This window comes from Citrus sinensis, chromosome 8 (assembly GCF_022201045.2).
Source record: "Citrus sinensis cultivar Valencia sweet orange chromosome 8, DVS_A1.0, whole genome shotgun sequence".
NCBI classification, from domain to species: domain Eukaryota; kingdom Viridiplantae; phylum Streptophyta; class Magnoliopsida; order Sapindales; family Rutaceae; genus Citrus; species Citrus sinensis.
Window position 1 is genome coordinate 29745082 of NC_068563.1, and position 13351 is coordinate 29758432.

Below are 13351 nucleotides of genomic sequence, written 5' to 3' on the forward strand. Positions count from 1 at the left end.
CCTCAACCCAACGTCAGGAATACAAACTCAGCGTACATCTTACCACACGGGATTCTCTCTCCCAGTATCTAACTAACCTCTATGATTGGCCTACACAATGAACGACGCCAACCGATAACGAAGGCCCAAAACGGAAAGTCGACGGTTAAAAATCACCCCCACTTTCTAAATCCAACGGTCCAGATTCTAACTTGCTTTGCTCCTTGGCTCTCTTCCTCAACATATAAAAACCTAAAATAACAAAAAAAAAATCAAATATTCGTTTTCCCCAATTTCTAGGTTATTATTCACAGACATGTCATCGATTGAATTTCTCCGTTCGACGATTCACAACAGATTCCTTTATGCGAATTCGAGCTATAATCTTCATGGCGGAAGCTTCTGTCACAGTAGATGTAGGGTTTATTATCACAATACGTACCGTTTTGCCTCCCACGCAATCTTGTTTCCTTCAGTTATTATATCGAACAGCCAGCAAAAACTTAGTCTCAAGCGAGGCTTATTGTACAGTAATCAGAATTTAAGAGAGATTAAAATCCTAGCGAGTTCGAAGGACGGAGAATCGAGTGAAACAAGCGAGAGTGATGGTCAAAGTCAAAGTCAAACACAGAGTCCGACGAGTACCGATTCACCGACGAGTCAAAGGAGAGAGAAGAGAAACAAAAGCAACGGGTTTTGGTGGTCGAAAGGGAAAAAATTTAAGTGGCAGCCGATAATTCAAGCTCAGGAAATTGGGGTTTTGCTTTTGCAATTAGGGATAGTTATGTTTGTCATGCGGTTGCTCCGACCGGGGATTCCGTTGCCAGGTTCGGAGCCAAGAACATCGACGACTTTTGTGAGCGTACCTTACAGTGATTTTTTGAGTAAAATCAATAGTAACCAGGTGGCAAAAGTGGAAGTTGATGGTGTACATATAATGTTTAAGTTAAAAAACGATGGGAGTATTCAAGAGAGTGAAGTGATTACTAATAAGTTTCAAGAATCTGAGTCTTTGTTAAAGAGTGTGACGCCAACTAAGAGGATTGTGTATACTACCACGAGGCCAAGTGATATCAAAACTCCCTATGAGAAGATGCTTGAGAATCAGGTGGAGTTCGGGTCGCCAGATAAGCGGTCTGGTGGATTCTTGAACTCAGCTTTGGTGAGTTCTGGGAGTCAAATTCATTGTTTTGTTTGAAGTTGTTTGGGAGAATATCTGTGCTACTAATGAATGGTAGTGTGAGGTTTATTAAAGATTAGTAATTCAATATTAAACTACATTTAAATGCTCTAGTGCTACTGGATTCTTTGTAAATAAAAGTAGGTGTATGTTTGGGATTGAGGTGCTGTGGAATAAGCCACAGCTGTTGGGAGCGGAATTCCTAGCTACTTCACTGAAGCGGCAGTAATAAATATACCTTAAATTGAACATATAATTTTACTTTTCTTCTACCGGTTAATGTTCTTTATTTTAAATTTGCTCTGTTGCTTGCAGATAGCCTTGTTTTATGTGGCTGTGCTTGCAGGGCTTCTTCACCGATTTCCTGTAAGCTTTTCTCAGGTAAGAATATTCATACTCTGTGGGTACATTGAAATTCATGCTTTCTGGCAAAGATATCTTGGTGAGATTTAGCATGTGGGCAGCAGACGGCTGGGCAGGTGGGCCACCGCAAGACACGTGGTCCGGGAGGTGCTAAGGTGTCTGAACAAGGGGATACTATCACTTTTGCTGATGTTGCAGGTGTTGATGAGGCGAAGGAGGAGCTGGAAGAAATCGTGGTATGCTAGGAATTCCTCAAATATCTCTGTAATTGTCAGGAGATTATCAAATTTTGTAGTGAAATTTTCTTACTCATTCAGGAAATGGTCTTTATATGCTCATGTTTACTGCCTAGGAATTCTTGAGGAGTCCTGACAAGTATATACGTCTTGGTGCTCGTCCTCCCCGGGGTGTTCTTTTGGTGAGTTGAATCTGAGTCTTTTCCGATGTTGAGTGATTTGCATTAGCCTGGGTAATTCTGTTTTATGACGTGGCAGAAAGTTCAACTTATTGAAATGGTTACCATCCAGAGCTAGTATGTTAGTGAACTACTCTTTTACTTGAGGATGCATTTTGTAGGCTTGCATGTTACATCTTGACATAATTTTTTCCATATGATTTGTAAGTATGGTTTTGTTTATGTTACAGGTGGGTCTTCCTGGGACAGGTAAGACTCTTCTAGCAAAGGCTGTAGCTGGGGAAGCTGAAGTTCCCTTTATAAGTTGTTCTGCTAGTGAATTTGTCGAGTTGTATGTTGGCATGGGTGCCTCACGTGTGAGGGACCTTTTTGCACGTGCAAAGAAGGAGGCCCCATCAATAATCTTTATAGATGAGGTTAGTCTATATGATTTGAAAATTTTTGGTTGGCGGCAGTCTATGGAAGTGTTGATGGATTCAGTCATATTATCCCTTTTATGCAGATTGATGCTGTGGCAAAAAGTCGCGATGGCCGATTTCGCATTGTTAGCAATGATGAGCGAGAGCAAACCTTAAACCAGTTGCTGACTGTAAGCTTTCTTGGATAGTTTTCTATATGGTTATAGAATTTCAAAAATATATCAATCAAGATGATGTCTCTGGATTTGCATTGCAGGAGATGGATGGATTTGATAGCAACTCTGCTGTGATAGTTCTTGGAGCGACAAATCGTTCTGATGTCCTGGACCCAGCACTTCGCCGACCAGGGAGATTTGATCGTGTGGTTATGGTTTGTATTTTGATTCTGCTGGATGTTGAAATTTTATTTGATGTTCATTAACAGTGGTCTAACTAATATTACTTCTCATATGATTTTTAGGTAGAGACACCTGATAAGATTGGAAGAGAAGCCATTTTAAAAGTACACGTTTCCAAGAAAGAACTTCCTCTTGCAAAGGATATTGACCTTGGGGACATTGCTTCTATGACAACTGGTTTTACTGGGTATTTCCATGCCTTCCGCTTTAGCCCCTATTAGAACTACTCCTTTCCTTTTCTCACTTTTCTGAAAATATTTTTCATTAATACGAAGGGATACTTTTTTCATTTTCTAAATTATGCAGGGCAGATCTTGCAAATTTGGTAAATGAAGCAGCTTTGCTGGCTGGAAGACTAAACAAAGTTGTTGTGGAGAAAATTGATTTTATTCATGCAGTGGAGCGCTCGATAGCTGTATCATTATCTCTCTCTCTCTCTCTCTCTCTCCAAGCATCCATATCCCTCAATTTGCTTTAAGTTCTTCCATGGTTTTTTTAACTTTAACTTTAAGTAAAATTTATTATTTGGGGATTCTCAAAAAAAAAATTTATTATTTGGGGAGGGATAATAAATTTACGGCTAACACAACTATTGATTCCATAGTTAACTTATTTTCCTCTTCTGTCCAAGTTGATTTTGGATATTTATTCTGCCTCTACTTGCTTTCTTAGTTTTGTTGAATTCTCCTAATTCTTTATGTCTTACACCTCCTTCCCACCTCCCCAAGAAAAAAAAAAAGTCCTTTTGTTTTCTGAACTGTGATATCTTGATTTTGATTGATCCAACATCGCAGTGAAAATAATCAGAAAATATTAAATAGCTGGTGAAAAGATGGAAAAACTGAAATATATTACCGTTTATAGGGCATAGAGAAGAAAACTGCAAAGTTAAAGGGGAGTGAGAAGGCTGTGGTTGCAAGGCATGAAGCTGGTCACGCAGTAGTAGGCACTGCAGTTGCAAGTCTTCTTCCTGGACAGCCACGTGTCGAGGTAAAGGATTGGAGAGACTCAAAATCTCAGTGTATGTCATGTATGTGTCACAAGGCATTAATCATTTGATATGTCTCTCTTGAGAAGACCTGAGCTTAAAAAGACCACTTAAGTGGTTATTGAACCATATATACTTCACTTGGTGAAGTGAAGTCTCAAGTGTAGCAATTCTTAGACTGTCCACGTTCCATGAGTTTTCTGGTTCGGAACGAGATATACAGTTCCACTCATGTCCATTTAGCACACATCAATTATATACTCATTGGTGCTCATAAGGCATGGATGATCTGACAACACTCATTTGATTTCATCTCATCAGAAACTAAGCATATTGCCAAGGACAGGAGGGGCACTGGGATTTACTTATACTCCAGCAAATGAGGATAGATATCTGCTGTTCATTGATGAGTTATGTGGTCGCCTGGTTACTCTACTTGGAGGACGTGCAGCAGAAGAAGTTGCTTATTCCGGTCGTATTTCCACTGGTGCTCTTGATGACATACGGCGAGCAACCGACATGGCGTACAAGGCAATAGCTGAATATGGTCTTAATCGGACAATAGGCCCTGTGTCTATAGCCACACTTTCGAGTGGTGGGATTGATGAATCTGGGGGAGGTGTTCCATGGGGAAGAGATCAGGTCCTCTGCTTTTGTTAGTTTATTTCTTTGTTCCTTCTTTTTTAGCTACGGAGACCGATCTAATACTAATTATTATGTAACAGGGGCAGCTAGTTGACCTTGTACAAAGGGAGGTGAAAGCATTATTGCAATCAGCCCTGGAAGTAGCACTCTGTGTTGTTCGTGCTAATCCTGATGTTTTGGAGGGGCTTGGTGCCTGTCTGGAAGGTAATTATGTCACTGCTAACCTTGTATCGCTGTCATTGAGTTATCTTATTATGTTAACTTCCTTTGATCTGTGGATGCTGTAGTCCACTATAGGCCCATTATTTAGTTGCATAGACAGTTAGTTGCCTTATAGATTCTTCTAATAGAAAGTTGGTGCATGTAGTTGTAATGGTGTTCTAACTAGTATTCATATTTCAGAAAAAGAGAAAGTAGAAGGGGAAGAGCTGCAAGAATGGTTGGGAATGGTGGTTGCGCCTATAGAACTCTCGAACTTTGTTGCTGGCAGACAAGAGGTTCTTCCCCCTGTACAAGGATCTCTCCTCCCACTCCAAGGAAGCTCTGGGTAACAATTACTGTTCACTCAACATTGAAGCAAAGAGAGCTATCTTACTGCTCTTCATTTCATATCACATCTACAGACACTTGCAGTATTGGCATTAACCCACCAATACAACTTATGTAAATTTCCAGGGAGGTAAATTTGATCTCATTTGACACTTCTAGCCTGTCCTTTTGTTCTAACTCACGATGTTATAGTGAAAAACTTGAGGAAATAAGGTTGGGAAAGCATAACATTTACTGTTTATTAGTCTTCTCAAGTGTCTATCTCTTTTGACATTATGAGTGAACACATTGGTCAATCTCAAAATCATTTGTATATTGGCTATTATTTCAGTTAATACATATATTCCCGATTATTAGCAGTTGTAACATGTCTGTCTTACATACATAATGATTCTGTCAAATATAATTTTCTGCATTTTGTACCGTTAACTCCTTTATCCAATGGATGTTGGTGCAGTCCGAAGACTCTTGTCTTAATGAAAAGCACCCAAATTATGCAATCTCTGTTTTGAATCCAAATTGGGTGCTTCTCAATTGCACGCCAATTTTTCATTTTTCTCCGAAATGGAGAAAAAAGCAAAATGCTTTCATTTTTCTTGTTTCTTTGTCCGGATGAATGAAGGGTTCTAGTGATTTGATGGCTGATATTTTTGAACTAAACCAAAATATCAGAGTTGCTCTCGGAATATGACTAAGCACTATGTCCCTTATTACATAAAAATCCAAGTTCACTCGGTTTCGGTGCATGTTGTGTAAGGACCATTTTATTGTCATTTCTTTCATCAAATGTTGATTTTCAATATTTCAGGTGATCAGCGCTTCGTTATTCTCCATGCGATATTTGGCATAACAAGTGGCCAAAAAAAATTTCGCCAAAATTATTAAAATTTGTGGTGAGTTGTTTTTGGTCTAAAAAAAAATTAATAATCAAATTTTCAACAAAAATTTTTCAGCAAAAGATAAAATCTAGTAACTGAAAAAATGACTCAGAGACTCCCAAAATTTGTTTTAACGAAAAAAGTCGACCTTTAGCATTTTTGTATGAACATAATAACCCCTGTATTTTCACCAAATGAAATGAGTAACGGAAAAAATTAAAGGAGGGATTTGTGTGTATTTCTAAAATATTAGAATTTTACGTGTCATCAGAGAAAATATTTAGGGACTCATCGTTGTTACACTGGTGATAACTATCTTTTTAACCACGGATTACTGACTAACGAGCAACGACCACGTCAAGAAGAGCTCGTGAATCGTGATCCTCACGAGATTCTTATCGCTGCCGTCAGTAACTATTTCTGGAAAATATCTAAAAGAAGGTTCCACGTCAGCTTCACTTTTTTGGCAGACCTTTTGGCGAAAGCTTTCCTATAAAAGCACTGCTGTGAGCAACAGCTTCCAGCCAGTGTGTTCGTTCACAGTCTGAGAGTTGCAAAGAGCGAAGTGATAAGACCGGGTTCTTTTTCTCATCTTCAAAATCATCTTTTATTTTCACTTCCATTTACTTGCTTTATACGACTCCGTTTCAGTTTCTGTATGTTTATACTTCATGCGTTTCGTGCAATTTTACTTTCACGATGTCTGTTGAGCGCGTGCCTGCCTTGTTTTCGAATTTTATTACCGTAATTCGCGTATACAATCCATTTGAAAATCAAAATTTTCTCACGAATTTGTTGTATGAATCTGTCAAATTTATCTCGATCCGATGTGTTAGAATTTTGTAGGTCTAGGGTGGAACGAATAGAGAGTGTGAAGATTCTGTTTGGATTGAAATCTCTTGAGCTTAAACAAGAGATCTCAGATTCGAACGATAGGTGGGAGAGGATTTAATTACCAGTAGACAGTAGTCTATTCATAAAACAAAAAAGAAAAAGGAAAAGAGAGGACTTAATCAACTTGGTGAGAGTAATCAAGATCAAATAAGCGAAATAATTTTCTTGTGGTTTCAGATCATAAAAACCGTTCCTTTTTCAAGTTTCTGAAAATAAACATGAAATGAACATCTTTTTTTTTTTTTTTGGTTGGGGGGGGGGGGGGGGAATAAATAAAATGATTAATGTGAAAATATTGATTGGTTATCGGATTATTTTAATATTCAGTATTGTTTGTCTAAAGTTGTGTTTGAGGATTAGGTGATATGGCTTTTAATATGCAGCTGTTGTGGAATTAGTTAGTAAAAACATTTGCTAACTAATGAAGGCAAGTGTTTAACAAACTATATAGTCGCTACGATTTTAAAATTAAGTAGGAGCATAATAGTTACCTGGTGAGTTATTCAAAGATTACATTTGGGATTTAACTACTGTTATTGTCTGTATCAACATTCTTGGTTGTAAGTACTACAGTTGTAGGTTTATTGGTTGTTGATGTTGTTGATTGGATTTTAATCTGAATGCTTTGTCATTTTTTAGCTTGAATTGAGATGGCTTCAGTGCATGCAACAACGACTTCAATTGTGTGCAAGAATGGTATCCATTCCACACCTGCGAAGCTTCCAAGTACTTCCTTCTTGCCGGGGTTTGATGTGGTTGCATGTAAGAAGGAAATATGTTCTTCCATGAGCTCAGGAATTAGTGCCGCTTTGACCTTTGATCCCCCGACAGCAAATTCCAAAAACACCGGACAAAGAAAGCATACTGCTGATCCTGCTTCTCCTGATTTTCTACCACTTCCATCATTTGAGCAGTGTTTTCCAAAGAGCTCCAAGGAGTACAGGTGTGTCTTTTTCACTCCTATAATTGCTTTCTTTCTGATGAATTTCATTTTGCAACATATGCTTGCTCTTGTTTCTTTTGTTGATGAATTACATATGCAATAAATGCCAAACAGGGAAATTACTCATGAAGAATCCGGACACATACTTCAAGTGCCCTTTCGACGGATTCACTTGAGTGGGGATGAACCGAACTTCGACACCTATGACACTAGTGGTCCTCAAAACATTAGCCCTCGAGTTGGTATAGACCTCAAGATTATCTTTACATATTTTCTCATTCCTGAAGTTTCAAACAACTTTAGCACTGATGCTTATTATGGGCTTAGATGAGCTTGAGTACTCCTAATTTTGTACATAACATGTTAAACAGGACTTCCTAAACTGCGGAAAGACTGGATTGACAGGCGTGAGAAGTTAGGGGCACCAAGGTACACCCAAATGTACTATGCCAAGCAGGGAGTAATAACAGAGGAAATGCTGTATTGTGCTACTCGTGAGAAGCTTGACCCAGAATTTGTGAGGGCAGAGGTTGCTCGTGGCCGAGCAATCATTCCTTCCAACAAGAAGCACTTGGAACTAGAACCAATGATAGTCGGAAGAAATTTTTTGGTCAAAGTTAATGCAAATATTGGTAATTCTGCTGTAGCTAGCTCTATTGAGGAAGAAGTTTACAAGGTTCAATGGGCAACCATGTGGGGTGCCGACACTGTTATGGATCTGTCTACAGGCAGACATATTCATGAGACACGTGAGTGGATTTTACGTAACTCTGCTGTGCCAGTGGGAACTGTGCCCATATATCAAGCACTTGAAAAGGTTGATGGAATTGCTGAAAATCTTAGCTGGGAGGTCTTCAGAGACACCCTGATTGAACAAGCAGAGCAGGGGGTAGATTACTTCACAATCCATGCTGGAGTGCTTTTGCGGTACATCCCTTTAACAGCAAAGCGCATGACTGGAATCGTTTCCCGTGGAGGATCCATTCATGCAAAGTGGTGTTTAGCGTATCACAAAGAAAACTTTGCTTATGAGCACTGGGATGAAATACTTGATATTTGTAATCAGTATGATGTGGCTTTGTCAATTGGTGATGGGCTGAGACCTGGGTCCATATATGATGCTAATGACACTGCTCAGTTTGCAGAGCTTTTAACTCAAGGAGAACTGACCCGTAGAGCATGGGACAAGGATGTACAGGTAATCATATAATTAATACTATGCAAGAGCTTCATGCATGATGTGTCAAGTGCATGTGAAGTGGGTAATTTTCCTTGCTGGTCACAATGCTTGAATCCTCAAATAATGTCATTTCTGTTCAACTTGATTTAGACATTTTGATTAATGTCATATCTTTTACCTTTTTAAAAATATATATATATATTAGTGACCTGAGATCTCATTGTTGTGCATTCAGGTGATGAATGAAGGACCGGGACACATTCCAATGCACAAGATCCCTGAAAACATGCAAAAACAGTTGGAGTGGTGTAATGAAGCGCCTTTCTACACTCTTGGTCCATTGACAACTGATATTGCTCCTGGTTATGATCACATCACCTCAGCCATAGGGGCTGCCAACATTGGGGCTCTAGGCACTGCACTTCTCTGTTATGTAACGCCAAAAGAACACCTTGGATTGCCAAATAGGGATGATGTGAAGGCTGGGGTTATAGCATATAAGATAGCTGCTCATGCTGCCGATTTAGCCAAAGGCCACCCACTTGCTCAGACATGGGATGATGCATTAAGCAAGGCAAGATTTGAATTCCGATGGATGGACCAATTTGCATTGTCTTTGGACCCCATGACTGCAATGTCCTTCCATGATGAAACCCTGCCATCAGAAGGTGCAAAAGTTGCACATTTTTGCTCTATGTGTGGTCCCAAGTTCTGCTCGATGAAGATAACAGAGGATGTGCGTAAGTATGCTGAGGAGCATGGTTATGGGAGTGCTGAGGAAGCTCTGCAGCAAGGTATGGATGCTATGAGTGCTGAATTTCTGGCTGCCAAGAAAACTGTTAGTGGGGAACAACACGGTGAAGTTGGTGGAGAAATATATTTGCCAGAAAGCTACATAAGCTCCTCTCAGAATTCAAGGTCAATGTTATCTTATTTTCCTTTTGTTAATGATAAGGTAAAAGGTATAACTTCAAAACGGGCTCAAAAGTAAAGATATAAAGATTTTGATTTTTTAATCCAGCATAGAATCACTCACAAATATATTAATCATTCGCCAAAAGTCATATTTAATTCTTTGGAAAATGCAACATACACTCTTGCTGCTCAATACTTGACAATGAAGAAGGAGAAATGCTGATTGTGACTTCTTTCTTTGTAAATGGTCATCTGATTGTGACTTCTTTCTTTGTAAATGGTCAATTTGTTTTCATCTGCTCTTGAAAATCTTAGCAGAGGATTCGGGATTGTGTTTTTATCAAATTATTAAATATGTTTAATTGTGTGTTCTGTAATTTCTAAGTAACTCAATGATGCTATCTTGCAGGACCATAGAGTGAGAGAAGCAGATGAAAGCTCCTGGAGCCCATATGGATGATTGGCTTGTCAAAATCAGTTATATGCAGTCTTTACTTTCAGCCTTTAGGTGAGTACTTATCAGTGCTTCCCCCCACCCCTTCTCTTTTCGGAGGGGTCAATAAGTTTAAAGACTTTGTTCTTCTTCTTTCAGTGAGCCTCATGTAATAAAATGTTTCTCCTAGATATTCTATCGAAGACACTTTCTTTTCTTTTGCTTTTTATTAACATGAGAAATGCACCAGGGGTGCCTGTATCTGCTTTAACACTAGCCAATTGGCCAGGATGTGGGCAGAGCAGGCTGAGAAAGTCCCTTTGAACCTGAACAGGTTAATGCCTGCGTAGGGAGTGTGCTTTTTCCTTTTTTTGTGGTTGAACAGGGAAGGAGCTCCCATTTATGGTTTTGGGCTAGCTGATCCATGTGGGCAGATTCAGCTTCTTGTCCAGCCTCCTGGCTTATCAGTCCAATGGCTGATTCCACTGAAACTAACAAATTGCAAATCAGCCACCGATTAAACAGAACTTTGTTCAGTCTTTCTTCCTTCTGTAGAGTCATAATACACGGGACGTAAAGTATACCTAGAATAAAAATAAATAAACAGATGATTAGAAAGTAGTGTGTAATTCTTAGCCAAAATGGTTTTTTAAAGGAAATGGAACATCTTCCCATGTTTTTTAAGAAGAAAAGGAAACTCTTCTGGCACTGTGCTAGTGCCTGAATCATCAGCTGTTGCTGCGGATTAGAGTGATTGATTAATAATGAAATTTGTACACTATTGGTTGGCCATTTTCGTGCTTCACCTGTGATGCATTACTAAGTAACCTGTTTTAGATACGGACTACGGTATAGACATTTAGAATTGAAGGATGAAATATATCGATGCTGTTTGACGGATATGTTCAAGCAAGATGGTGTAATAAGGCTAGTCGGTTCCAAAGGCTATATAACGGAGCAAATCGATGCTGTTTCTGTTAAGTATTTGATATGGATGGCAAACGAGAAAGGGACAGCTTCGTTTGGCCTCTTTTCTTCTCTACGAAAGAATTAAGTTATTTATATAACCTAGTGTCTTTACTATTTCCAAGGAGCTACAAATTTAAGTCAGTCCCATGAAAGCTACCAATCACAATCACAGCATCCATCGGACCATGGCATTAAGGCAGTGTAATCACAGCGCAGGTGCACACACCCTACAACTCCCTGCAAACAAGCCGAAACTTCAGGGTCTTTTATTCAAAGACTTCCCTTTTCCAATTCAGAGTAATCCCTGGTAAACTGACCTGATCAATATGTTTTAACATTTTCTTTGCATAAATTTTCATTAGAAAATACCTTATTGATGATGCACCATAAAAATAAATCTCAAATTCTACTGCTACAAACATTTTTTTTTCCCTACGCCCTTGTAATCATGATCAAGTCGAGATTTTACACGATAAATGCATGACAAATAACCGGAAAAGAAAAAGGGCAGTGAAAGTACTATCTCTTGGAAACTAAACACCCAAGAGTTGCCAATACATATGACAAGGTGGATGAATACATACATCTGCATATATTTTTAACATAGAGGAGCAAGTTCAAGAATACAAAAAAGATTCACATACTAATATACCAAAAACTAGGCTTGATCGAGCTACAGCCTGCAACATTACACAATTGTTGGCTTAGGCATTTTAAAGAAAAAAAAAATCTCTATAATCAAGTGTGTCGCAATAAAATGGATCCTAGGTCAATCAAGGGGAAAACTTGCCACAAGACTCTGAATCATTATTCTGCTGCATCACTTTCCTCCCCTGCCTCCCTCGCTGCATCCCAAATTAAAGAACAAAGAAATATTAAACAACAAAAGAAAAATCTTCAGGAGACTCTTCATGCTCCATAGATCAAATCTATGAAACACCCGCAAAACAATTGAAACACATCAATCTTGCAGGTCATGGCAACAAATACAGCTACACACTAGCAAATTTATAGTTGAGTCAGCTCCTAAATGCAAACAAATGGGAAACTGGCTGCCTATCCAAAACACTAATACTTGTTACATGTAACGCAACATATAAACAATCAAATGCAGCAGCAGCAGCGGCGGCGGCGGCTACTGATAAATGCAGCCAATTTAGCATTCAGCAGCACATAACTCAAGCATGTCCTAGTACTTACAAGAAACAATCAAACACTAACCTTCACTCTCTTCTTCTTCTTCATCGCCATCTCCCTCGAACTCGACCCCATACCTGCCATTCAGGAAATCAACAGTTGACGGCGTCAACACCAGCGTCTCCGCATCCAAAATATCAAACAAATTCAATGTCCTCGGCGTCAACATCTTCAAAGTCCCAATATTCCTACTCGATTTCTCCACATTCTCGCTCACCTCCATCACCAAGAACGTCGCTTTCTGCTTCGGGTCCAAACCCCACCTCCTCATCGCCTCAATAAACTCCTTCGTCTTCGGCCTCTCAAACTTCCCATCAAATTCCTCCACCACAATCGTGTTCTCCGCCGCCGCGGCGCTCGCTATCGCCGTCGAAATCGCCAGCCGCTTCTCCTTCTTGTTTATCTTAATCGACCAGTCCCTCGGCTTGGGTCCAAAAACGACGCCTCCTCCGGGCCGAAGTGGGGTCCTGTTCGATCCGCGACGAGCCCTACCCGTTTTCTTTTGAGAGTAGGGTTTCCGTCCCCCACCTCTTACCTCCCCGCGCGTGAGAGTCGACGCGGTGCCGCGTCGCTTGTTCTGCATGTCGGTGATCAACGCCCGGTGGACAACCGCACGCGCTGTGTCGGGTGCGGCGGACTTTAGGTCGAGGTATGTCTCGCCGATTTTTTCGCCTGTGAAGGACAGTATCGGGAGCGGAGAGGCGAGTTGAGATGAGACAATGAGTGGCTTTGGCGGGAGATTTATTAGGGAATTTGGCTTGGCGAGTTGAATGGGCTTTGGAACTTTGTTAGAAGATGAAGTGAGGAAGATTGTGGAGGAGAAAAATGAAAGAGATGAAAACGAGGCTGCCATTGTTAAGAGAAATTTTTGGTGAGTGAGCTTTGCTACTACCTACCAGTATCGTTATCCGGATGAGGGTTGCTCAGTCCCCTTAAACGCCGTCGTTCGCACGAAGAGTTGGAGATTAGCAAAGGATGCGTCTGCACTACATTTGAATTTGTACAA

At 39.9% G+C, this 13351-nt stretch overlaps 2 protein-coding genes across 6 annotated transcripts; one reads left to right on the top strand and one right to left on the bottom strand.

Annotated features, from left to right (window-relative positions):
• Positions 1-243: 243 nt before the first annotated feature.
• LOC102611329 (phosphomethylpyrimidine synthase, chloroplastic) lies at positions 244-10971 on the top strand. 5 transcript variants are annotated; one of them, XM_025101730.2, is made up of 15 exons: positions 247-1141; positions 1475-1540; positions 1624-1758; positions 1875-1940; positions 2168-2353; positions 2440-2526; positions 2613-2726; positions 2817-2941; positions 3061-3169; positions 7359-7651; positions 7766-7893; positions 8023-8849; positions 9067-9749; positions 10156-10254; positions 10430-10971. In XM_025101730.2, the coding sequence occupies exons 1-14, from the start codon at positions 296-298 to the stop codon at positions 10166-10168; spliced, it is 3678 nt and encodes a 1225-aa protein (XP_024957498.2). In that variant the 5' UTR covers positions 247-295; the 3' UTR covers positions 10169-10254; positions 10430-10971. The 5 variants fall into 5 exon arrangements, with proteins under 5 accessions (XP_006488484.1, XP_024957498.2, XP_024957497.2 ...); XM_006488421.4 differs by lacking the exons at positions 7359-7651; positions 7766-7893; positions 8023-8849; ... (1 more) ...; positions 10156-10254; positions 10430-10971 and adding exons at positions 3619-3744; positions 4064-4384; positions 4468-4591; positions 4790-5302 and having other exon boundaries at positions 244-1141; XM_025101729.2 differs by lacking the exons at positions 247-1141; positions 1475-1540; positions 1624-1758; ... (4 more) ...; positions 2817-2941; positions 3061-3169 and adding an exon at positions 6227-6392 and having other exon boundaries at positions 7348-7651.
• Positions 10972-11717: 746 nt separating this feature from the next.
• Positions 11718-13350, bottom strand: LOC102612217 (50S ribosomal protein L4, chloroplastic). Its single transcript, XM_006488425.4, has 2 exons — positions 12370-13350; positions 11718-11993 (listed from the first exon to the last, which is right to left on the bottom strand). The coding sequence occupies exons 1-2, from the start codon at positions 13196-13198 to the stop codon at positions 11956-11958; spliced, it is 867 nt and encodes a 288-aa protein (XP_006488488.2). The 5' UTR covers positions 13199-13350; the 3' UTR covers positions 11718-11955.
• Between the last annotated feature and the right edge of the window lies 1 nt (position 13351).

Coding starts and splice junctions, on each gene's coding strand:
- LOC102611329 (XM_025101730.2), top strand. CDS start 296: ATGTCATCGATTGAATTTCTCCGTTCGACGATTCACAACAGATTCCTT. Junction 1,541..1,623: donor TTCCTGTAAGCTTTTCTCAG/GTAAGAATATTC, acceptor GCATGTGGGCAG/CAGACGGCTGGGCAGGTGGG. Junction 2,354..2,439: donor CAATAATCTTTATAGATGAG/GTTAGTCTATAT, acceptor CCTTTTATGCAG/ATTGATGCTGTGGCAAAAAG.
- LOC102612217 (XM_006488425.4), bottom strand. CDS start 13,198: ATGGCAGCCTCGTTTTCATCTCTTTCATTTTTCTCCTCCACAATCTTC. Junction 11,994..12,369: donor AGAAGAAGAAGAGAGTGAAG/GTTAGTGTTTGA, acceptor TTTGGGATGCAG/CGAGGGAGGCAGGGGAGGAA.